The following is a 21,908-nucleotide window of genomic DNA, read 5'->3' as shown; positions in this document are numbered from 1 at the left end:
CATGAGCATGTGTTCATATCACCCACACATGCAGGAATGGGGGGGAAAAAACTGACTGCAGAACCTTTTTGCGAATGTCCTCGTCATTTGAGCCCAGAGAGGCGTAGAGCTTGAAAGCAGCTTGTCTCAGCTCATGTGCATGTTTAAGGTCATGGTCCAGCTGCAGAGTGGACAGGCGCAACATTTCAATACGGACGGCTTTTAGCTTTAATCAAAAAAGGTTCTGTAAAACATTTAAAACAATCCCATCCAGACCCAAAAGCCCATTGGGAAAGAACCAACAATCAAGAGATTAAAGGGAGGAAGAAAGCCTGAAGCAAATGACTTTCAAATTAAGTTGAAAAGAGTGTAGAGTACATAAATATGCCATCATATTACACAAGAAAAACATAATCACATCACAATCCAGCATCTGTGTACCCACCATGAATTAGCAGTTTTGTCATACTGATCATTTGATGACACAGTTATAAGTAGGTATTGAAATTGACAGAAATCACCAAAATCATTTAGGCTAAGAGTGATCTGATGTGATTTTCATTCCTGTTTTTTATTCAATTCTTACGCATTTATCTAACAGCAGCACACAGACAGAAGGTGAAACTGAACCCAGACAAAACACAAGCAGCCGAGACCAAAGACTAACCAGGAATTTCTATTCAATTTACAAACAATTACTCAGGCTAAACAATCTGTAAAAGGCTTCCACCAATCTGAGGAAATAACCACTCTCCCACAAACAGTGCAATGAAACATCTTTCTACAACTGGTACAGGAAATATTGATAACTTATTTCATATAACCCAAACTCTCCATTTCAGTCAGATACATGTAAAAGGCCTGCTTAGACCCACCCTCTTGATGTCAGCGATGGCAGACACAGAGCTGGGGTACTTGAAGTAGTCGGCCAACATGGCCACCAGGTGGTCGGTGGTGCTGGCGATCCTCTGCAGCTCCACGTCGGGCTCCATCAGGTAGGCTAGTGTCTCTGCACCCTCCACTCTCTCCTCCAGTAAATGCTCTTTACTGCACATTCGCACGAGGCAGGGCAACGTCTGAACACACAACAGGAAGTGACGTCGCACAGAAACGTCGCACAGAAACGACTCACCGGCGGTAGTTAGGACAAAATGCAGGGGTAAAAAGATCCAAACCTTTAGTACTATGCAGCCGTCGTCGGTCCTGATGGCACCTGCTCGACACATGTAGGTTAGACTGGAATGGAAACAGCAGCCACACATGAGGTCAACGCAAACAACAAACACGCTCTAACTGTAAAGCTATAACTTTTATAAAAAGTGTGTTTTTTACAGATTTGTTAAAACTGGCACCATATAGTAACAGTATGGTATGAGACAGATGACCTGTGGGGGAAAGAAAAATCTAGCCCTTTCACTTCCTCCCAGTGATAAATTTGCAATCTGCAGAAATGGACCGCTACCGACCAAAAACAACCAATTGGAGCCAGGAGAAAGGCCTTAGTGCTGTCAATCACGCATGTGTATAAGCTACTTAATGGTGGAGAAACAACTTCCCGTTTCAAAAAAACTATTTATCTGCTGTCACTGTGGGCTATGCTAGCTGGCTTTAGCATTCATTACAGACTCTGGTCTGCAAGATTTTAGACATTTAAAAATAAATGAACTAATAAAATTAGCGTAAGAAGATGTACATTTATTAAAATGTACAACTTTTGTGCTTTTCTGCCACACAATGATAGATATTTCAACTAAATATTTCTATGAATACTTTCTAAAAATTATGTCGAAGGAAAATCAGCCCAAATTTAAACAACCCACCCAATTCTATTTTTCCATGTTTTCATAAGAGGTCCAATTGTGATGGTTGACCCCGTTAAGACCCTCCTCCTGGCTCTGATTGGCTGTTTCTGACTGGAGAGTGTATTTCTACAGACAGCCATAAAGCACAAGGAGAAGTGTGAGGAGCTTCATTTTTTTCACAGATGATCTGTCTCATATTATATTGTTTGTGCATAGTGATAGTTTTACCAAATATGTAAAAAAAGAAACATATTGTTTGTAAAAGTTACATACTGCAACGATGATGCGTTATTGGAAAAACCGCTGCAACACTCACCATTTGGCTGCTGTTAGCTGCATTTCAACGGTTTGATCCCTTTGCATCATTTTAACAAATACCTGAGTGAGCTGCTCACCATCCACCAGCACTGCCAGCAACAGAACAACAAGCAGAGCTCAGAAGAGGAGAAAAAGTGGAGGGAAAACCAAAAGCAGGTGAGAATCTCACCATTCACCAGTGTCATGGAGACCTGAGTGTTCTCATAGGCCAGGACTGAGAAACACTTTAACGCCTGCATCCGGACCTGAGGAGGGAATGATGTAGAAGTTGATGTACGCATCACTGGTGGTAAGAACACGTCAGACGACCTCACTGGGAGGAGCTGCGTACCTTATAGGAGGGTGAAATAAGCAGAGGGGCGATATTCTGGATGGCGCCGTGGTTGAAAAGAACAGTCTGGTGCTCTGGGGTCTGCGGACAACAATCAGCAGCGGATTACAGTCTGGATATATGTGTGTGTGTCTGGGTGTGTGTGGGATTGAATCCATCATGTTCATGTGTGACCAAATACCGTCAAATACCTTACAACAGTGGGAGAAGATCTGAGTGATGTACTCCTGGGTTCTCTGGGAGTTGCTCAGTAGAGACATGAGATGGGGAATCACAGTGGGATCCTTCAGTAAAACATACAACAACACTATATGTGCATGGCCTCACAGCACTGACAAAAAGCAGAAACAAGCATATTTACATTACAGTTCTGAAAATAAATGTAGAGCAATGTGGAGAATATACATGTGAAATTGATCCTTTGGGATCAATAAAGTATTTTTGAATTTGAATAGTGAAGCTGCGATTAAGTTCCTGCAGTATCAAATCCTCACTGAATCCAGTTCAGAAAGCATCAACTAGAGCTCAACCTTAGAGACGTCACTAAGTGGTTTCTAACGGTGCTGTAAAATATATCAACTCGTTCCTCTACATGTACAGAAGAGTCATCTGAAAAATAATTCTGTAATCAAATAGACATGTGCCTAGACACTAAATCTTACCAAGTATTTTTATTCTAGTTTCTAGTGCAAACATTTTAGTACACTTAAAATAAGGCAAAACTGACTTAAAAGTTACTGTTGAGCAAGATATAGGAGCTCGTTTTAAGTCAATAAATCCTTAATGATAAAAAGTAATGATTCCACTGGCAGATTATTTCACTTGTAATATGGGAAAAATGTTTAATTATAAATGAAATAATCTGCCAGTGGAACTAGTATTTTTTTCAGCAATATTAAGGATTTATTGACTCAAAACAAGTTCCATCTTGGTTTACAGCTACTTGTAAGTTAGTTATGCCTTACTACAAGTGTACACAGATATTTGCACTAGAAACAGCCCTAAAAATACTTGGTAAGATTTAGTATTTTTGCAGTGCATAGGACCTAAAAGATGTATTATTGTGAATAATCACATTGCAAGGATCTAGAATTGCAAGAGAAGGAAGGCCCTGTAAACATGTGCTGCCCAGAGTCCGGTTTAAGGTGACCTACTGTATACAGCAGCTGCACAGGCGTAACGGGACTGATGAAGACAGTTCTGAGACATCGAAGACAGGCTTCAGTGAAGACCAGGTCTGGACACAGGAGACCTGCAAAGCAAAAGGAACGACCGTTTGCCCTTGTTTTCTTATTTGCATGCATGGCAGTGTGTTTTATAGCTTCACCTTGGAGCAGGGTGGGGATGATGTGACAGTCCACCAAGGACTTGATGTTGTTCTCGGTGCCCATGGCCAGACTGCCCAGCACAACGGCGCACTCCGTCCTCAGCTGCAGGCTGGACGAGCTCTGCTGAAGCAGGTACAGTAACCTGGAAGCAGAGAGAGAGAAAACCTGAAACACTTGTCAGTCTTGTTCCTTGCAACAAGACTAACCAATCTTACAAAGTATTTTTGATCTAGTTTCTACTGCAAATATCTTAGTACAATTGAAATACGACAAAACTAACTTACAACTTTTACAAGTCATAGGAGCTTGTTATAAGTCAATTATTCCTTAATATTGATGAAAAAGTTCTGGTGTTTGAACTGGAAGATTATTTCACTTGTAACAAGACATTTTACTCATGATGTACATGAAATTATCTACCAGAGGATCTAGTACTTTTTCATCAATATTATGGAATTATTGACTTAAATCAAACTCCTATATTTTGCTGAAAAGTCAATTTTGTCCTACTTAAATGTAATATGTAATATTGCACTAGAATGCAAACAAGAATACTTGGTAGGATTTTGTAGTGTATCAAACATCCAACTTTTAAATCTGTCACTTTAATTGTCGTTTCATTAGGTCACTTAAAATAATATTTTGAATTCGGTATGTGTAGCTGTAAGTGAGTCAGATTTGACATTTTGTTCAACCATAGCCTCATTGTTTCTTTTAAGACTTTTGACTTTGTTTCCATGTAAACAGACCAGTAAAAAGAGGAGAGCATATATAGTTGAGAAGCTGAGGTCAGCAATAAAAAGAACTACCTGGATTATTACAAAGCATTGCACTATTGTCAGTGCAAATGCAGGATCTGGTGTTACATTTGCTACAGATGAGAGCATCATACAACTTAAAGGCCAACATTTCAGTTTTATCATGTCTCATAAACTACTAAATGTAAATTAGATCACAAACAGCAGCGCACAAGGTAGAAAGCCTAAAAAACCCCACAGGTTTGGAATAGTCAGCAGACCTGACAGCAGATGTGATCTATGCTAATGTTTGTTTACCACCATATTTATGCTGATGCGCTTGAAACAACAGAGAAAGAAAACAAATAAATGGCAAGAGAAAAGATGGAAATGAAAAGATATGCAGAGTACCTCGGTACAGCTCCAAGGACAATCAGATTGGCCTTCTGCTTGTTGTTTCCTATGACAGCATTCTTCATATCACTAAGGGAAAGACAAATAAAAAAACAAAAAGATAGATGAGAGTCTTTTCTTTGGATACAGTAGTTCATTTGTTTGTTTGTTTTTTGTGATGCTTAAATGTTTAAAACTGCAGTATGTAACTTATATATGTAAAAAAGGTTTTTTACATCTTTGTTAAAACTGTCACTATGCCATGACAGAAGAGTATGAGACAGATGATCTGTAATAAACTATTCCACCTCCTCACTGTGGTCCTATCACCATCTGCAGAAATGTATGGCTGCTGCTCAGAAACAACCAATCAGAGCCAGGAGAGGGTCTTAGCGCTGTCAATCATGATAGTGTATGTGAAGGGATTTCTCAACTTTACAGATGAGTTTATAATCAGGTCTTAGTGTGGGTAATAAAATTGAACGGAAAAAATCTAGTTAAAAACAATTCATGATTTAGATAATTTATTTTAGATAGTTTTGCCTTATTAAATAATATCATAATTTCTAAACTTCATTTTGTTTTTACCCATATCATCTTTGTTTAATCTGGAAAAAAAAAAAAAAAAACGTTGTACAATCAGAAACATTAGTGTGGCAAGAAAGTAAAAAAAAAGAAGAAATTTACAAGGGAGCAAATCCTTTATCGTGACAAAGTGACCACATTGTTATGTTAATTCATTTTTGTCATGGAAAATTCATATTATCACCAGATTATCATTTTTTAGTAAAAAAAAAAAGCATGGTTTAATAATTGCACCAGAGATGAAATATTTGATATGCTTAATTGAGGTGAAACTGAAAATATTAATGTGTAACTAATTGATTTCTATAAATCTGAAGTCCAATATGCACTTGCTTAACACATATTTATTGACGCAACCTTTCTTCTGCTGTGCCAGTGACCCAAATTACATCAAACAGCAGCTGAGTGAAGCTGGTGGAAAAGTGCAGCTGGAGTTTAGATAGCAGAGAGCTACGAGCCGTAACTAGAGCTAGTAACCTCAAAGGATAAAAATAACCAGAAAATAGACTACATGTCATCTACCTTATGCTGAGTTCTGATACAGAGTATCAGATGAAAACATGTACATATATACATATTGGTTCACTTCAGGAAAATCTCTCATTGGAAAAATGGGGCTTCCATAATATCCTGAAACATGAGCTACGTTAAAATAACCCAAATCACGGCACACAGTTATAAAATTATTAACTGGAAATGATCTACAACCTCTATATGCCGACAGCAAAACACTTGATCTTCTCAAAACCTTTACTTAGTTTGAGCACAGAAGGAGGAATCTGACCTCTGTATCTACACAGACAAAGGTTTTCTACAGGATTTAGGTCTGGGTGTTGAGGTGAAGATGAAAGAAGATTGGTTTTATATCTGAAGAAAAACTTCTGTGTTGCTTTGACCATGTATGGTTAGGTTTAATAAATCAATCATTGTTTTGAAGGGAAACAGTCCCACAGGATCACAGATCTCTTACGATTCTCAGCAATGGTCATATGTTCCTGTTCCAGTTCCAGTAAAGTTTAGCAAACTCCACAGGTTTACATGTGTCTACCAAGCTACCAGTTGGGATGTAGTTCGCATCTAATGGTTGTTATGGAGTCTAGAGATATAAGTCTCTGCTGAAGTTCTTCCAAAGTGGGCTTTGGGGATTATTCTATTTATTTTACCTCCCTTACCATACAGCTCAGCTCACTGCCAAGATAATTGTGTCCTCATGTAGAATTATAGCACAGAAATAAAATAACTAATATTTTAAAGGAGAAACAGAAAATGAAAATACCAAAGATCAAGGTAGGCTTTAAAAATTAATATGACAGGCAATGTGTGGTTTATCAAATAGTAGGTATCTAGTTCCCATTTCTTCAAAGCATTTTTAAAAGATAGATTGTAACCTGTCAACTTGATTTTCCCTATTTTAGGCTTTCACATTAACATATTTACATCTTCATATAGTTTGTAAATGTTTTGGAGGTTTTTTGCTTCTTCACTTGTAATGCATAATGTTCCATGAGGCTTGAAGGAATTCTGTTTCATTTAAGGGTGACTTTTGAGAATAAATGTCATCATTAATAATGTTTATTTTAATTGTACTTTGTGTTCAGATAAAAGCCAACTTAGAAACTGGATTAATTTGAAACTTTAAACACTGTGACCCTTCAATAAAAATAGAAAAATACGTATTGTAATATTTTTTTTTTCCATATTACCCAGCACTGAGATGACATATAATATCTGTCATATTTATAAACCAGGAAGACAAGAAATCATAGAAACTACATGCAAAAATACTTCACCTGCTTTTATCATAAACTGATTCATTTTGGTAAAAACATTGTGTTGCTTATTTGTATAAGTGAATCATTAATGCATTTTCCATACAGAACAATTGGTCAAAAAAAGAATTTTCAAAAACAGGCAGCTTTTTAAAACATAATGCTTAACTGAAGAACCTCAGCACCGCTAGACTCACATGACTCCCTGCAGGACTTTCTGTGGGTCAGGGTCGAAAAGTCGGTCAACATAATGGCGACTGGTGGCGGTGACTTCCTGTGTAGACAAAACCAATAAATATAACTATACGAATCCAGAGATATTAACTCCAACACCAAGAGTGTTCAGACTATTTGAACCATTCACGGTTTGCCACATTAAAACCACAACCTTCAATGCATTATATAGGTATTGTATGTGACCAACACAAAGCTGTGCATAATGGTGAAGTTAAAGGAAAATCCTCCCCTGGTCTCCAAAATATTTAACGCGTGGCCCTGGACTCTGCATCTCCCATTGTAGCATCATCCTGTTTGGATGCTGTTCTTCAGCTTGGGCAATCCTGGAAGAAAGCATCCAGCCGTATTTACAGAAAAATGTGGTTATAGTTCTACAAAGGACGGACTCAGGAAAACTGAATAAAAATGGATGCCACTGTTGGTTTGTCACATAAATACTACATAAAGTACATTAAAACTTGTGGTTGCTACACCACAAAAAGCTAATTATCTGGAAGAGCGCAATTACTTTTGAATATAATGGTTAAGTCTTCGCCTGTTTTCTTACACAATACAAACAACAGTGCAGATTTGAGTCGAGAGAGCTAATAAACAAGCAAATCTGAAGAATTTCCAACACAATGTTCTTTTCTTGACGTTCATGCTGGACAAATACGTAGCATTTCAGTAAAACAACAATCTCATGAGCTTTTCAAACATAAATCACAAAACACAACTTAACTCTAGCTCGCTTAGAAACAATCATGTGTTCTCTAATGCATACAGAAGTCTTCATTCTAGCAGCCCCCCAACAAAGCTGTTTTATGTGTCATTTAATGCGGCTGCATGTGACACCAGAAAACTTTGTTTATTCCACTGACAGGTTGGACCAGAACTCTCCACATGACCCCTGAGAATTAAAGGTCCGCCAGCTAACAGCACAGTGATACTGTTGGATGGCTCCGGATGCCAACACACGCACACAACATGACTCCACCTGCAACATCACTTCTGTTCGCAGCTTTCTCACATAGGTTGATCGCACATTGTTACAATACAGATATTGTAAGAGCTTTTCATGCTCAAAAATACGCAAACAAAACAATATTTTCGATTCTGTGTAGCTAAAATGTGGGTATCTTGTGACTGCTTCTTTTTACCCTTCACTAAACTTTAGCTAAATAATATCAAGCAGCCATTAACTCTAGTTTAAAGGTTTCGCAATATCCTAAAAATGGCACCACTTTGGCTTATTTTCACTCAAAACTATAATGGAGCTGACAGATGTATTAGCTGCGTTAGCTTAATTGTACACTGCTAACTTCACAGGATTTGACGTTAGCTTAACAACGCTAAGTTTACAAACGTAAGACTAAGCAGGAGGTTCAGTGGTTTAAAACAAATTATAACAGGTAGTGGAAATAGAAATTAACTCCCATGACTGTCTTCAGTTGGAGCTTTATGTGGTGTGTAAACATGTTTAAACTGCTTAAACACTTTCAATTTGCAGCTAGCTGCTAACTCACTCCAAATGACACTGACATGACAGCTCCTGTGGTTGGTTCATTTGTTTTTGGGAGAGCACCGCTGGGGCGGGCGTCCCTGAGACAAACTCGTCAGTAATAGTGTTTCATATGTTTCCGCCCGGCGGAGCGAAGGGGCAGTGAAAAACGTTCCCCTTAACAGCTATGTAGGTGCACAGCTACATGCTGCTGAGCCCGTTGAGCCTCCAGAGCTAATGCTGGGGTTTAACTCTCCCGAGCTGTTTATGACCGTTTCCATGATATCAACCGCTTGATTTTGTGGGGAGCATTTTGCAAACCGGCTTAAATTATGAGAGTGAGACTCACAGACAGAACACTGATGCGGAGAGGGGCCTCCAATAAGCACGCCATCTCTCTTCCTCCAAGCGGGCGCCCCAATCGGCGCAGCACTCCGAGGACACTCCGCCCCCCAGAGCAACTATGAGCGGCTTTAAAAAGTAACGGCGGCCGTCCACGGGGCTTTCCACGAACTCTCCTTTCCTAATAACGCACCAGAATCCTGTGTGAGTTCGGCTGTGATAATTATTACTGGATACAGAACAAAACAGCCCTGGTTGTGTTGGCGAGCTGTCTGACAGTCTGTGGCTTTACCACTTAGGTAAATGTTGTTTATAAGAGTGACGTAGGTGTCCTCCTTTTCAGCCCGATTCGATACGTTACCAAGATCAAACCAGCGTCAAAATTAAAGCAAAGCTAGGAACTCCTCATTAGAATATTATTTTTCATCATAGATGATATTTAGAAACACAAATCTTAAACAACAATTTAAAAAAATGTAATCAACACATTCAGGATGAATCTGCTTCCGAGTCTGAAAACACGCTCAAAGAGTGCTGCGCATGCGCGTTGAATGATAAAAGCAAGGTGGGAAAATTGGTTCTATCGCTTTCAACTGTGGATTAGTAACAAAATCATGTGTTTTGAAGAAAATTAGAACCTCTATGGACAATCCCTGGAGACCAGTAACCGCCTCAGCTAAAACTTGATTCACGTATGTCCTGAATTGCTTTACTTCTGCTTCTGTCGTTGCATCGTTTCGTCTCAAAAGCCATTGCTAGCTGAGGCGTGCTGTGTTTGGTTTGTTGCTGTAGAACTTGAGCTACTACTAATAATCTGGCTGCCAGAATGGAAATGTATTTTTTTGTTGTAAATTAGGCTTTGTTAAAGCTATGCTTTTGATAAATAGCAGCACCAAGTCAGAAAAAAACTTTCATATTCACGTTCTTAAGGCATTTAAAGTCAGTATTTGCTTGCTATGAATATATTATGTACAATTGAATTTGTAGGTTGTCATTATCAAAAACTGATTAACTGCATGCAAAGGCTTAGAATGCCTAAGACACAGACCATGGTGACGTCATACAATGAAACAATTACAATGGTTTATTGAGTAGTGTAACAGTTGAAACGTCCACCTTTTAAATCAAGTTAAATCAAACCGAACTTCTCTTGTTTTAGTTAGAATTACCAAAATCATTTCTATATTCTAATTTTTACAATAATGAGAGGAAGAAAATGGAATAGATGTAAATAATAATGTCTTCAAAGTCAGAAGTTTACATGCATTTCCTCAGTATTTGCTTGCATTGCCTTATAAACAGTATAACTGACTTGTGTCAAACACTTTGGGTTTCCTTCCGCAAGCTTTTTAAAATAGTTTGCAAATTTTGGTGTAAAAAAAAAACAAACAGTACAACTCATCTTGCACATTCTCCATTTACATTCTCATAACCAAAAATAAAATTTTGACAGAAGTCAAATTTCAAATATTTGTAATAGTCGATGGCATCTCATGCCGATCACTAAACCTCACAGTGTGAATGTAAGTTCGTTTGGTAATCTGCAGCTCACCTGTTCCCCCGCAGCATGAAGATCGCAGTAGAAGGCTGTTGCCATGGCGAGCTGGACAAGATCTATGAGACCATTGAGTATCTGGAGAAGAAGGAGTCGATCAAAGTGGATCTGCTGCTCTGCTGTGGAGACTTCCAGGCAGTGCGGAATGAGGGAGACTTGAAGTGCATGGCAGTGCCTGCAAAGTACCGGACGATGCAGACATTTTACAAGTCAGTGGTTTGGTTTTGGTTGGTGGTGACGATGGCGGTGGAGCAGACATTGCTGAGACGTGATGGGACTGTTGCAGGTATTACTCTGGAGAGAAGAAGGCTCCAGTTCTCACCATCTTCATCGGAGGGAACCATGAGGCTTCCAACCACCTGCAGGAGCTGCCGTACGGAGGCTGGGTTGCTCCAAACATTTATTACCTGGGTAAGCAGCAGAAGGTTGTAGACCTGGGCGTCCGATACATTAACTAATATTAACTTGGCTTTTTGTCTCCAGGTTACGCTGGTGTCGTCCGCTATAAAGGGATCAGGATCGGTGGCCTGTCTGGAATCTATAAATCACACGACTACAGAAAGGGTTTGTTCATTTATATATATTTTGAAATATATAAAATATTTTGATATGTTTTTTTCCACTGACAGAGCGTGTTTCCCTTAAGGTCACCACGAATTCCCTCCGTATAATCCCGAAACGCTCCGGAGTGTGTACCACATCAGGAATATGGAGGTGTTTAAACTGAAACAGGTACATCAAGATCTAATGTTCAGCTGCAAATCTTTTAGATATGAACAGGTCTGTCACAATAACACATTTTGCTGGTTGACAAATTGTCCCAGACGTTCTTGCGATAAACGCTAATATTGTTGTTTTGAGACCATTTTCATGTAATGTATCGATGACGGTATAATTCAAATTCACTCTCTCGATGGGCAATAAACTTTAAAGGTGCAGTGTTTTGTAAAATTTACTTATTTGAGTTTCACATCATGTTAGAATTTTATTTCCTCATCAAAAGCATACCTGTTGCCTGGATTATTTCATGCATGTTTCAGAATCTTTTAATCTCCATGGCAACCTTTCGGCTGTGCAAAACGCCTGGGTGGACCTAGCTCTGCCTTCGAGCAGGAAGTTCCTGCAATTTCCAGGCTTCTGAGCTTCCTCCTCTCCCACAACAGCTACTCTGAAGGAGCACACAGCTCCTATAAACTAGCCAGCAGCAATTAGCAAACACCTGGTGGAACTTCACATCTGCTGAGCTCATTATAGGAGCTACTTCTCAGTGCAACGCTGGTAAAAAAGCTTTGCTAAAGGTTTAATAGAGGAGCCATGTTGTGATGACTTTCTGAAGGTGGAGTTTCAGAAAGAGCAGGCGTTTTTAAAGAGACAGAGGCCCAATTTCAAGGTGTTAAATTAGGTAGTCAAATTTCTTTTTAAATCATATTTGATATACACTTAATTTTAATAACAGCTCAAGTTAACATAGTTACTTGAGTGTGGTATAAAATGGCTCTATATGCCTGGAAGACACATAATACTGCCACTTCAATTTTGAAAAGAACTCTGGAACTGGAAGATTTTTTTTAATATCCAAAGTAACACATGACGACCAAAAACAATAAGTAGAACAGAAATTTAAAAAAAAAACATAGAAAACTAAAACCATAAATAAAATGGATTATGAAGTCTCAGCATATTATGTGATTAACTGATTCCTTGCTTATTGTGACAGGCTTAGATATGAATTGCATATTGTTTTTTGTTGTGTTTTTTTGTTGTCTTATTGGTAAATTACTGTTTCAAAAAAAAAAAAAAAAGATCCAGATGCCCATAGATATTTTCATGAGCCATGACTGGCCTCGAAGAATCTACCACTATGGAAACACGGAGGATCTGCTGCGGAAGAAGAAGTTCCTGCGGTCGGAAGTGGAGACCAACACACTGGGAAGTCCGGCTGCTGAGGAGCTGCTGGCCCATCTGCAGCCCAGCTACTGGTTCTCTGCACATCTCCATGTAAAGTTTGCTGCTCTCATGCAGCATCCAGTAAGTGTCTCAGTCTCTCCAGGTGGAATATGGCTCAGTTTTTAAAGAAACAAAAACTAACTTGGTTCTCGTCTTCGTAGCCTAAGGGTAACGCAGCCCCACGTGTCACCAAGTTCCTGTCTCTGGATAAATGTCTCCCCTACAGAGAGTTTTTGCAGGTCAGAGGAAGTCTTCTTCATAGATACTATGCTATTTCATACATGTGTGTGTTTACAGTATATCTTTGTATCTTTCAGATTGTTGATATTCCAGACAGATCGAGTTCATCTGAAGGTCTGGAATATGACCCAGAGTGGTTTGCTGTTCTGAAAGCCACCAACAGTTTACAGGTGACCACTCCTCAGCGCTGGAACCCGCCAGAGAACAACGGCTTGCACGAACGGTACGCAAAGGTTCCCAAGAAAAATGACATGATATACACTCAATCTAAATGAATCTCAGCATACAGTAAGCTTAAACTTTTTTTTTATTAACAAATAACTTTGACATTTGCAGAGAAACTGTTAAATTGCAGCATTTTTAGCTCGACTGACTGATTAGAACCTCAAAAATCCAATAATTTTTAGGGATCACACCAACAACAACACAAAAACACTCTTCAGTGTGAAAACTGCTACTGAGGATAAATTCTCACTCTTATCGCAAGCAAAAGAATTCAAGAATTTGTGATTTTGTTGGTCGTGAACAGTGGTTTCCCCTGACGCTGCTGTGGATTGTCTGTAACCGTCAGGTGGGACTTCAGAGCTTCGGAGGCGGACATGATGCAGGTGATGGAGGATCTCAGCGGGGAACTCAGCATTCCAGACAACTTCAGCCGTACCGTCCCGCCGTATGACCCCGGCCACCCCCAGCCACACGCCCCCCCGAGCTACAACACCAACCCACAAACGACAGAGCTCTGCACCAAGCTGGGCCTCACAGACATCTACTGTAAGGTCGGACAGAGAGGCGACGACGCAGGCAGGTCCCAGAGCACCACCAGGGAGGACGAGGATGAAAGTCTGGATGAACCCAGCGAGTATCCGACGGATACTTCAGGGTTGTCCAGTTCTTTTAACCCTGATGAGATCACCATCGAAGACGAGTGGGAAGAGGAGGAGGAGGAGGAGAAAGGAGCAAAGGCGGACCTGCCCTCAGATACCCACACCCCCAGTCGGATGGTCCTGCCAGAGCCCAAATCTACCATCTCCCCCTCCGTCCTGATGGACCTGCCGCCCCCCTCCCACTCTACCCCCAGAGCTCTTCCCGCTCAGCCAGAGGGCGAACAGGAAGGACGATGCGGTGACGAGGAGGCCGCCGCTCGCATCCTGAAGCGGAGCAGCGGCGAAGCGGGAAGCAGGAACACGACTCCGATAATCAAACGCAGGAACCAGCTCATTTACCAGGCCACGGACGATGACGAGTGTGAGGGTTAGAACGCAGGAAACGGACTTCTTTATTAAGATGTCATTTTATGTGTTTTAAACGGAGCCAGATCATTTTAGAAAATAGGTTGAATTTCAGTTATTTTTGGTAATAGGAAATTCTCATTTAATGAGAAAGATTAAAAAAGCTGAACATTTTTTTTATTTTATTTTTTTTAGAATAATCCACTAAAACAAAAAAGTCAATTGTGGCTATTAGAAACAGTATTTTCAATGCAGTACGGCTGAACCATCAGCCATACTGATTTTTTTTTTAAAATTTTTCAGCAAAATATGAATAAATTTTAATAAGGAACTTGCAAATAAATTTCTCTCACTATCCTAACAAAAGTACAGAGTGTATTTTTTCCTAGTGATCTGCAAGCAGAATTATGTATTTCTATATTTTCTGCAGGTGCTCAAACTTTCTAAATAGTTTTGGATAATTTTTCTGACTTTTAAGAGCCCACTTCCAACAAGACTGAGCTCTTTAAGTAAAATTGCATCAGTTTCATGCTAGAAGAAAAACTACTGAACACAGAATGATGCATTACGTAAACTTGAAATCTTTTATTGTATTTGAAATCAAACAAGGGAACCACCCATTAAAACTTCGTGTTTGGCTCATTATAAATTCTGGTAATTATAGTAGCTCTTATTTTTTAAACCACAGATGAAATTGACGTTCAGTCAGATTCTAGATTTTATTTTGTCTTTGCAGGGGTTGCCAGTTAAAAGGGCGAATGTGCTAATATTGACGTAATTGCTAAAGACAGCTACTGCTAGCATACTAGCTATTGTTAGCTTTTCTTTGGATTCATTGAGATTACACATTAAAGCTTGAGTTCAATGTCCACCTTTCCATCACACTTCACCTTCTGCTATTCAGTATCCTGTGTAGAACTTCCAACAGATTTTCTTTCTGACAGAGCCTGCCTGTAGTGTTCCTTCCAAGTAGCTTATTGTTAGCTTTATTAACTACACTGTTATATCCTCATTTTTAGGTCGTTTTGCATGAACTTGTCTCCAAATTGCATAAATACTTTTTTGAAAGGACTTAAAAGGGTTTTTCAAGAAATTGAAAAGGGAAAATATTGCACTGGTCACCACTGTTGATTTAAATCAAATAGATTTATAACACTGATTAGAGTCCTTTGAACAATCCATTCCAGGTTTACAAGTGTGATCTGCTAAAGTCAACATACACTTTCATTAAAATAAGGACAATATATGACATACAGTGTTTTTGACAAGATCTCTTTACATCCATTCAAAGAGCCATTACAGTGTAGCTTAACGACAAGGCGCCATGTTGTTTTAAATACGAGCCAGTGTCAGGGAAGTGCTTTTCCTGCACCCTGTCCACAAAAAAAAGTCACACCAAGGAAAAAGAAAACTTGGAGTAGGCACTTCTGTTCTCGTGTTTTACCAACAAATTTTTTTTGTCCTGTTTTCTTCTGCGAGGTTTGACAGCTAACAAGCACACCTAACTCGTTTCAAGAGCATTGTCTGAAAATAAGTTAATTCATAAAACCATCTAAGATCACCGTGACAAGAGACAAACGAGGGACACTTATCAGAAGACGGGCAGAAAAGATCCCACAGGGAAACATGGGTTATTTTGAGCTTCATTTTAGATCCTTTCTGCTTTCCTCCACATAACTAAACAAACAACCCCAGGATATCAGTGATCTGAGGCGAGAATTTTTACATGCACAGAAGCAGACACCATGGTATTATCTGCAGTCGAATCACCTCTATTACTCAATGCAGCCCTTCAGCTGGTTTAAGAGATCTACTCACAGCAGGATTCTGGTATTTGATGCCAATCTGAACCCTTTGGATTTCCCCGCTGTTCACTGTTTAGTGCCCAACATCCCCTCCACATCAAGGCCATAGTGTTGTGGTAAAGTTTCCCCTCTTTCTTTATCACTGCTCATGCACTGACTGCAGGGAGTTTCTCAACATTGCATCTTAAATACCTAAATACAAACAGATTTAGCTTTGTGTGCGCTAACACGTTGGCCTCATGTAGTGAATTTAAGTTTCTACCTAGACTACAGGACATGACAGGCTGGAATATTACAGCCGGAAGGAAATGAAGTCTAAACCATCACACTAGAAATTTGACCAGGCTGACACACTTGAGAAATTGTGATATGGATCTTTTCAAGCATGACAGAAGGGTTACAGATCATTCTAGGACAGTGTTATGGGGCAGTATTCACAGCAGACTTCGATCAGTTCAAAATGAGACAAAGCAAGCTCCACAAAGAAGAAGAAAGCTCCCTTTTCTAATGGTTTCTGTCCACTCACAAAAATGTGCTGTTCAGTTTATGCAACAGGACAGTGGGTAAACTGATGCAAGGCAGAGAGAAACAGGATTTTCACAATTAGTGCTAAATACTACAACAGAACTGCCACTGCCTTGCACATTCCTTTGTTTTGCAATCCTCAATCTTGGTCTTCGCCTGTTATTTCCAAAAGTAAAATCTCCAAGTCTGGTGGGCAAACTCAAGTGCCTGCCCTTAATTCATTTGGCACCATTCTTCTTCTGTCTTAACCGTTCCTTTGAGTTTCTGTCTGCTTGGGCTGGAGGATGGACGCAACGCACAGAGGGGAGCGGACGTCAGGTTTCCCAACATCAGGCTCACCCCTGGATGTTGCTGCAACACGACGTGGCGGAGTCAGGACTGTGGTGGAGGGGAGAATGGATGGGGGAGTTGATACGCAGCGGGGTGGTTCAGGAGCTTTAGTTCCCACCGCAGCAGGCTCGGGTGGAGTGGGCATCTGGATCCTGGAGGTTCACTCCCCGATGTCGTGCTGCGTGTGTTGGGTTCTGCGTGTCTGTTTTTGGCATCTTTTTTGCTACAGCAGAGTAAACGAGAGTTGTAATTGGATTAGCAAATTACAACACATATTCCAGGTTATTAATTCATTTACAAAAGAGCTAAATGTGTTGAATCTGATACAAGGTGTCTCACCAATAGCCAAGAAAAGCTCGTTGACGTTCATGGCTGTCTTGGCAGACGTCTCCATGAACAGCAGACCAGTGTCCTCAGCATATGTCTGGGCTTCCTTCGTAACACAGAGAAGGACAAGAAGACAATTGTCCTTCTCATTGGAGGGGTTTAATGAATTGGATGTTGTTTTGAATGGCCTTACCAGGGGTGGACTGCTCTAGCAATACAACCATTCTACCATAAACTAGTGATACACAGAGGTCTGAAGAGTTCGTCCCCCCCTTCAAAAATATTCACACCTCATAAGCTTTCCATCATTTAGTCATGGTACAGCTAAAACTTTAGCGGGTCTTGGTCTTGTGTGTGGGCTTAAAACTTTAGTCGGGCCCTGTACACTGAATACAAGACCCTGGTTTCCAGGGATATCCTTCTATTATTCAACAGGACAATGTAAAACCCCACTCTGCACACTGACTGAAGTAGGAAGTAGCAGGACAAGTAATGGACTGTCCCTACTGTGACCTCTCCCAAAAGAGAAGGTGTAAAGCAGTTGTCTCAAACTAGGGCCAGGGTCCTGCAACTTTTAGATCCGTCTCTGCTTCAGCACACCTGGTTCCGATATTAGCTCATCACAGAGTTCTGTAGAGCTTGACTGTATGCTGTTGAGGCAGTTTAGCCATTGAAATCAAGTGTGTAGGACAAAGGACACGTCTATAAAACTGCAGGACTGTGGCCCTCAAGGAATGCAGTTGGAGACCACTGGTGTAGAGGATTTAGAATTTTTGTCAATTTCTTCCTAAACTATGGATATAGAGAGAATAAAATTGGGGGAAAAAAACAAGTAGTACCTCATATTCTACCAGTCTTTTCTCAGCAAGGTCGGCCTTGTTTCCAGCCAGAGCGATAACAATGTTTGGACTGGCCTGCCTCTGCAGCTCCTTCACCCAGGCCTTAGCTCTCTCAAAGGTCTCCTGCAACCACATAATCAGAGGTAAAATAATGATCTTCTCACAAGACTGTATAATTAAACATATTTTACTTAAACTAACTCATAAATAATGTGTTCTTTGTCTTCATGTACCGGTTTAGTGATATCAAAGACGACGATGGCAGCCTGAGCTCCGCGGTAGTACATGGGGGCCAGGCTGTGGTATCGCTCCTGCCCTGCTGTGTCCCAGATCTCAAACTTCACTGTGGTGTCGTCTAAACACACCGACTGAGCCAAGAACGCAGCTGGAGAAACACGGATGAAAGAGCAACAAGTTAACATCGAAGTATTCTCATACGGAACGATCACCTGATCAGCACCACTGCATCTCACCTCCTATAGTCGTCTCCTGGAACTCGTCGAACTGTCCCTTGACGAAGCGTAGTACCAGGCTGGACTTGCCCACAGCCATGTCCCCCAGCAGCACCAGCTTGAACTGGCAGATCTTGGTCTGCGGTAGCGAGCCGTTGGATCGGCTGCCGCTCCCCCTGGAGCTCATACCGACCTGTGCAGGAGACGGCTGGGCCTCCTCCCTGGAACGCTGCTCTAACAGTGACCCGAGTGGCCTCCCAAGTAGACACTCGTTACTGGGGCTGGCTTGATCTTTGTGCTCTTCTGGTGTTTTTCTTTGCGCAAAAGAAAAAACTTTAACTTTTGTGAAGTTAATTCCAACAACAGGTTCCATACTTAGTAATATCTATGGTTTTACTCCCCACTGGTCTAAATTAGAAGATCATTGTGAAGTTTTAGTTTGTACAGTCTACCTCCAAACTGACTCTGTGCAGAAAGAAACCTGTAGATATTTAACTGAGTCAGAGTAACACAACAGCTCATGTTGGAACGCTTTTCAAAGAAATCTGAAGAAATGTTAACAAAACACAATGTCAGTTTTGGAGGGAAGTGACTATAAAACCCAGGGAGAAAACACAACCTTTGTCTAATGTGACTAGAAACATTATAAAGATAAAAGACGTATGTAATCACTATGCTATATCAATACAAATATTTTTTTAGCTAAAGACAAACCTCCCACCTCAACTTATGGCACACAAGGAAAGATTGAGTCCCTGATGCAACAGCTTCTAGATCCCCCTTCAACAGGAATATTTCTTTAGACGTCCAGCCACAGGTTTTCTTTTCCTTGTTATTGACAGGTTGTTGTTGTGTTTGCACTATTTGTTCTCATCATTGCCCGGTTTGGGTCAAGGTGGAGCCATCACAAATGGCTTCATATTTGACACAGGAAATTTTGTTGGCGAAGCAGTTCATGGTCACCTCAATGACTACAATATTGGCCGGGTCCTCATGGCAGCAAGCCATCACCTTCCTTCACATTTGGTTACGACGCTACAGTTCCTCCCTCACTGACTTTTTGGTCTTTCCTATGCAAAAGACCCTGTTCCAAAATCCCATGGTTTGGTTAAATACAATCATAGACTGGTAAAAATCAGCCCCTTGTTCTACGCTTTGCTTTGTTCAGAGCACTGAAGGGAGGGGAGAATTTGGCAGAATTGCATAGAAAGGCAGTGGCTCGGCTAATATAACTTCTCAAACCTATGTAGAGCTGTTGGACTCTTCGGAGAGACAAATCAATTCTCTAGGTAGCGTTCCACAACAAGGCAGCCTTTAGTTTTCCTGTCATGAGCTTCTCTGATTAGCACACACTCTGACTGAACTCAATGGACTGGTAGTTATCCTGAACATATCTGACTTTTGAATCATCCGTATTTCTGCAGCAACATGGACTCTACTATTTGAAAATGGTCCCTATAGCCTACAGGTGTAAAACTCCAATCCTTGACAGTCCGTGTCCTGCAACTTTTACACATGGTTCTGCTGCAATACCCCTGAATCAAAGAATTAGGTCATTGGCAGGACTCTGGAGAAATTGGCTACATACTGAGGAGGTAATTCAGCCATTTGATTTCCATGTGTTGGACCAGTGGCACATCTGAAAATGCAAGGCAGTGGCCCTTGAAGACTGGAGTTTGACACGCCTGTTATAGCCATTATCACAAGGAGCAACATTTACTTGTGTAAGATCAGTCCTGAGCTCTTCCTACTTCACCGCGAGGTCAACACCTCACGTTGAATCCCCCTGAGCAGCAAACCAACAAAACATCTGCTTTTATGAAAGTGTTAAAGGGGCAGCATTATGTAAAATTGACACCTGGGTGTTGCCTTGATTTTCTCATGCATGTTTGAAAAATCCTTGAATCTGCCATGGCAACCATTCTGCCATGGGAGAAATTAAAATTTACTGATTGATTGATTCAGCTTTTCAAAACACCTGGTTGGACCTAGCTCCGCCTTCGAGGCGCAGGCCAGGCCCGGCGGCATGGGCGGGCAATGCCCCCAATGCCCGCCCACAGATTCAGCCGTGCCCCCTCGCCCCCCGGACTGGAAGCTGTTTGTTGTTTTGCGTGGCCAACTGTCTGTTATTCCTATATCAATTTGATACAGTAGAGGCTTCCGCACTTCCCATATCTGTGTCCTCTGTCACTGTTTTCAGCAGTTAAAACTGTTTAATCCGTTGTTAACACGTCGTAACCTGTTTGTCCGAGCCGCTTTCAAACACAACATGAAGCTGAGAGGCTCGCGCTGGGTTTACGCCTGTGTGGCAGCGACGGAGACCTGCTGCTACTGTGCAGAGATACTCAGGTGTATGTTAGAATCATGGCAGCAAACCAGCAAAACGCAAAGAACTTTGCACAGTTTTCCCCCAAACTAACTGACTGAGTTGAGTAATGCTGTTGGATGCAGATAATGTTAGCTAAAGGATGACTAGCTAATACCAATACAGCACCTTAAGCTTGTTAACAAGTAGCCTGTAGGCTACTGATGATGTTGTTTATGTTCAGCTACATAGATTCATTTTGCCCCCCAAAACAACTCGATGCCCCCCTGTTAAACTTGTCTGGAGTCGGGGCTGGTGCAGACCCTCCGTAGAGCTGCAGTTTCCAAGCTTCCGACTCAGAGAAGCCCTCACTCACAACTCCCCCACTTAACTCCTTCAGACTAGCCAGCAGCAATTAGCAAATACTGCTAAATGCTGATGGAACTGTGCATCTGCTGAGCTCATTACATGTGTTACTGCTCAGTGCAGCGCTGGTAAAAACGTTGTTAAAGGGTTAACAGAGGAGCCATGTTGTGATGACTTCCTGAAGGTGGAGTTTCAGAAAGAGCAGGAGTTTTTAAAGAGACAGCAGCCAAATTTCAAGGTGTTAAATTAACAAGTTAAACACCTTTAAGTCATATTTGATGTACAGTACACCATTTTATAAAAACTGAAGTAGTTAATTGATAGTGCTATAAAATGGCACTATGTGCCTGGAAAATGCACATAGTGCCATTTTATAGCACATAGTAAATCTTATGTTACTGATTATATAAAAACTTTTTTAGATCATATCTTTCAAGTGAAAGATGATGTTTTACCAGGACTATCCTCTATGACAGTAACACTCCCCTCCTGCTAGGCACCCAAAGACAAGCAACACAAACTAAAAATGCAGGACTGTGAGAAATTCGCAGCGCGAAGATAAGACAATTTCAGATCGATGTTCTCACATGTCCTGTCAGACAACAGAGGTCTGAATCAGATCAACCCTGAGATCTGCAGAACGGAGGGTGAAGGTCTCAGCGCGGGTTCTGATGCTGCAGCCTCTGC

General features: G+C 40.8%; 3 protein-coding genes across 5 annotated transcripts in view; 1 reads left to right on the top strand and 2 right to left on the bottom strand.

The window, feature by feature from the left end:
• The window catches only part of armc8 (armadillo repeat containing 8), a 17,512-nt gene extending 8,073 nt beyond the window's left edge, over window positions 1–9,439 (bottom strand). Inside the window, exons 1-12 of the mRNA XM_028022869.1 lie at window positions 9,309–9,439; window positions 7,440–7,516; window positions 4,907–4,978; window positions 3,758–3,900; window positions 3,585–3,682; window positions 2,622–2,714; window positions 2,431–2,511; window positions 2,269–2,344; window positions 2,098–2,188; window positions 1,155–1,215; window positions 855–1,055; window positions 65–160 (exon numbers count right to left, since the gene is read on the bottom strand). Of these exons, the coding sequence (XP_027878670.1) occupies window positions 65–160; window positions 855–1,055; window positions 1,155–1,215; window positions 2,098–2,188; window positions 2,269–2,344; window positions 2,431–2,511; window positions 2,622–2,714; window positions 3,585–3,682; window positions 3,758–3,900; window positions 4,907–4,978; window positions 7,440–7,516; window positions 9,309–9,353 (1,134 nt within the window). The 5' untranslated portion in view covers window positions 9,354–9,439. The remainder of the gene's footprint in view (window positions 1–64; window positions 161–854; window positions 1,056–1,154; window positions 1,216–2,097; window positions 2,189–2,268; window positions 2,345–2,430; window positions 2,512–2,621; window positions 2,715–3,584; window positions 3,683–3,757; window positions 3,901–4,906; window positions 4,979–7,439; window positions 7,517–9,308) is intronic.
• Window positions 9,393–15,653, top strand: dbr1 (debranching RNA lariats 1). 2 transcript variants are annotated; one of them, XM_028022871.1, is made up of 9 exons: window positions 9,393–9,505; window positions 10,868–11,065; window positions 11,143–11,267; window positions 11,340–11,420; window positions 11,503–11,588; window positions 12,660–12,884; window positions 12,965–13,042; window positions 13,121–13,266; window positions 13,615–15,653. In XM_028022871.1, the coding sequence occupies exons 2-9, from the start codon at window positions 10,869–10,871 to the stop codon at window positions 14,297–14,299; spliced, it is 1,623 nt and encodes a 540-aa protein (XP_027878672.1). In that variant the 5' UTR covers window positions 9,393–9,505; window position 10,868; the 3' UTR covers window positions 14,300–15,653. The 2 variants fall into 2 exon arrangements, with proteins under 2 accessions (XP_027878672.1, XP_027878671.1); XM_028022870.1 differs by lacking the exon at window positions 9,393–9,505 and adding an exon at window positions 9,829–9,993.
• rab5b (RAB5B, member RAS oncogene family) overlaps window positions 15,400–21,908 on the bottom strand; it is a 6,944-nt gene continuing 435 nt past the window's right edge. The window contains exons 2-6 of one of the 2 annotated variants that reach the window (XM_028022873.1): window positions 18,572–18,864; window positions 18,332–18,483; window positions 18,099–18,221; window positions 17,272–17,365; window positions 15,400–17,155 (exon numbers count right to left, since the gene is read on the bottom strand). In XM_028022873.1, coding sequence (XP_027878674.1) covers window positions 17,040–17,155; window positions 17,272–17,365; window positions 18,099–18,221; window positions 18,332–18,483; window positions 18,572–18,737 — 651 coding nt within the window. In that variant the 5' untranslated portion in view covers window positions 18,738–18,864 and the 3' untranslated portion in view covers window positions 15,400–17,039. Of the gene's footprint in view, window positions 17,156–17,271; window positions 17,366–18,098; window positions 18,222–18,331; window positions 18,484–18,571; window positions 20,597–21,908 lie in introns of those variants that run through there. The other variant, XM_028022872.1, reaches the window with a different exon arrangement.

This window comes from Xiphophorus couchianus, chromosome 7, assembly GCF_001444195.1.
Source record: "Xiphophorus couchianus chromosome 7, X_couchianus-1.0, whole genome shotgun sequence".
Lineage (NCBI taxonomy): Eukaryota > Metazoa > Chordata > Actinopteri > Cyprinodontiformes > Poeciliidae > Xiphophorus > Xiphophorus couchianus.
Note: the sequence above shows the minus strand (reverse complement) of the source record. Positions and strands in the feature narration are given on the sequence as shown.

Coding starts and splice junctions, on each gene's coding strand:
- dbr1 (XM_028022871.1), top strand. CDS start 10,869: ATGAAGATCGCAGTAGAAGGCTGTTGCCATGGCGAGCTGGACAAGATC. Junction 11,268..11,339: donor TCCAAACATTTATTACCTGG/GTAAGCAGCAGA, acceptor TTTTGTCTCCAG/GTTACGCTGGTGTCGTCCGC. Junction 11,589..12,659: donor AGGTGTTTAAACTGAAACAG/GTACATCAAGAT, acceptor AAAAAAAAAAAG/ATCCAGATGCCCATAGATAT.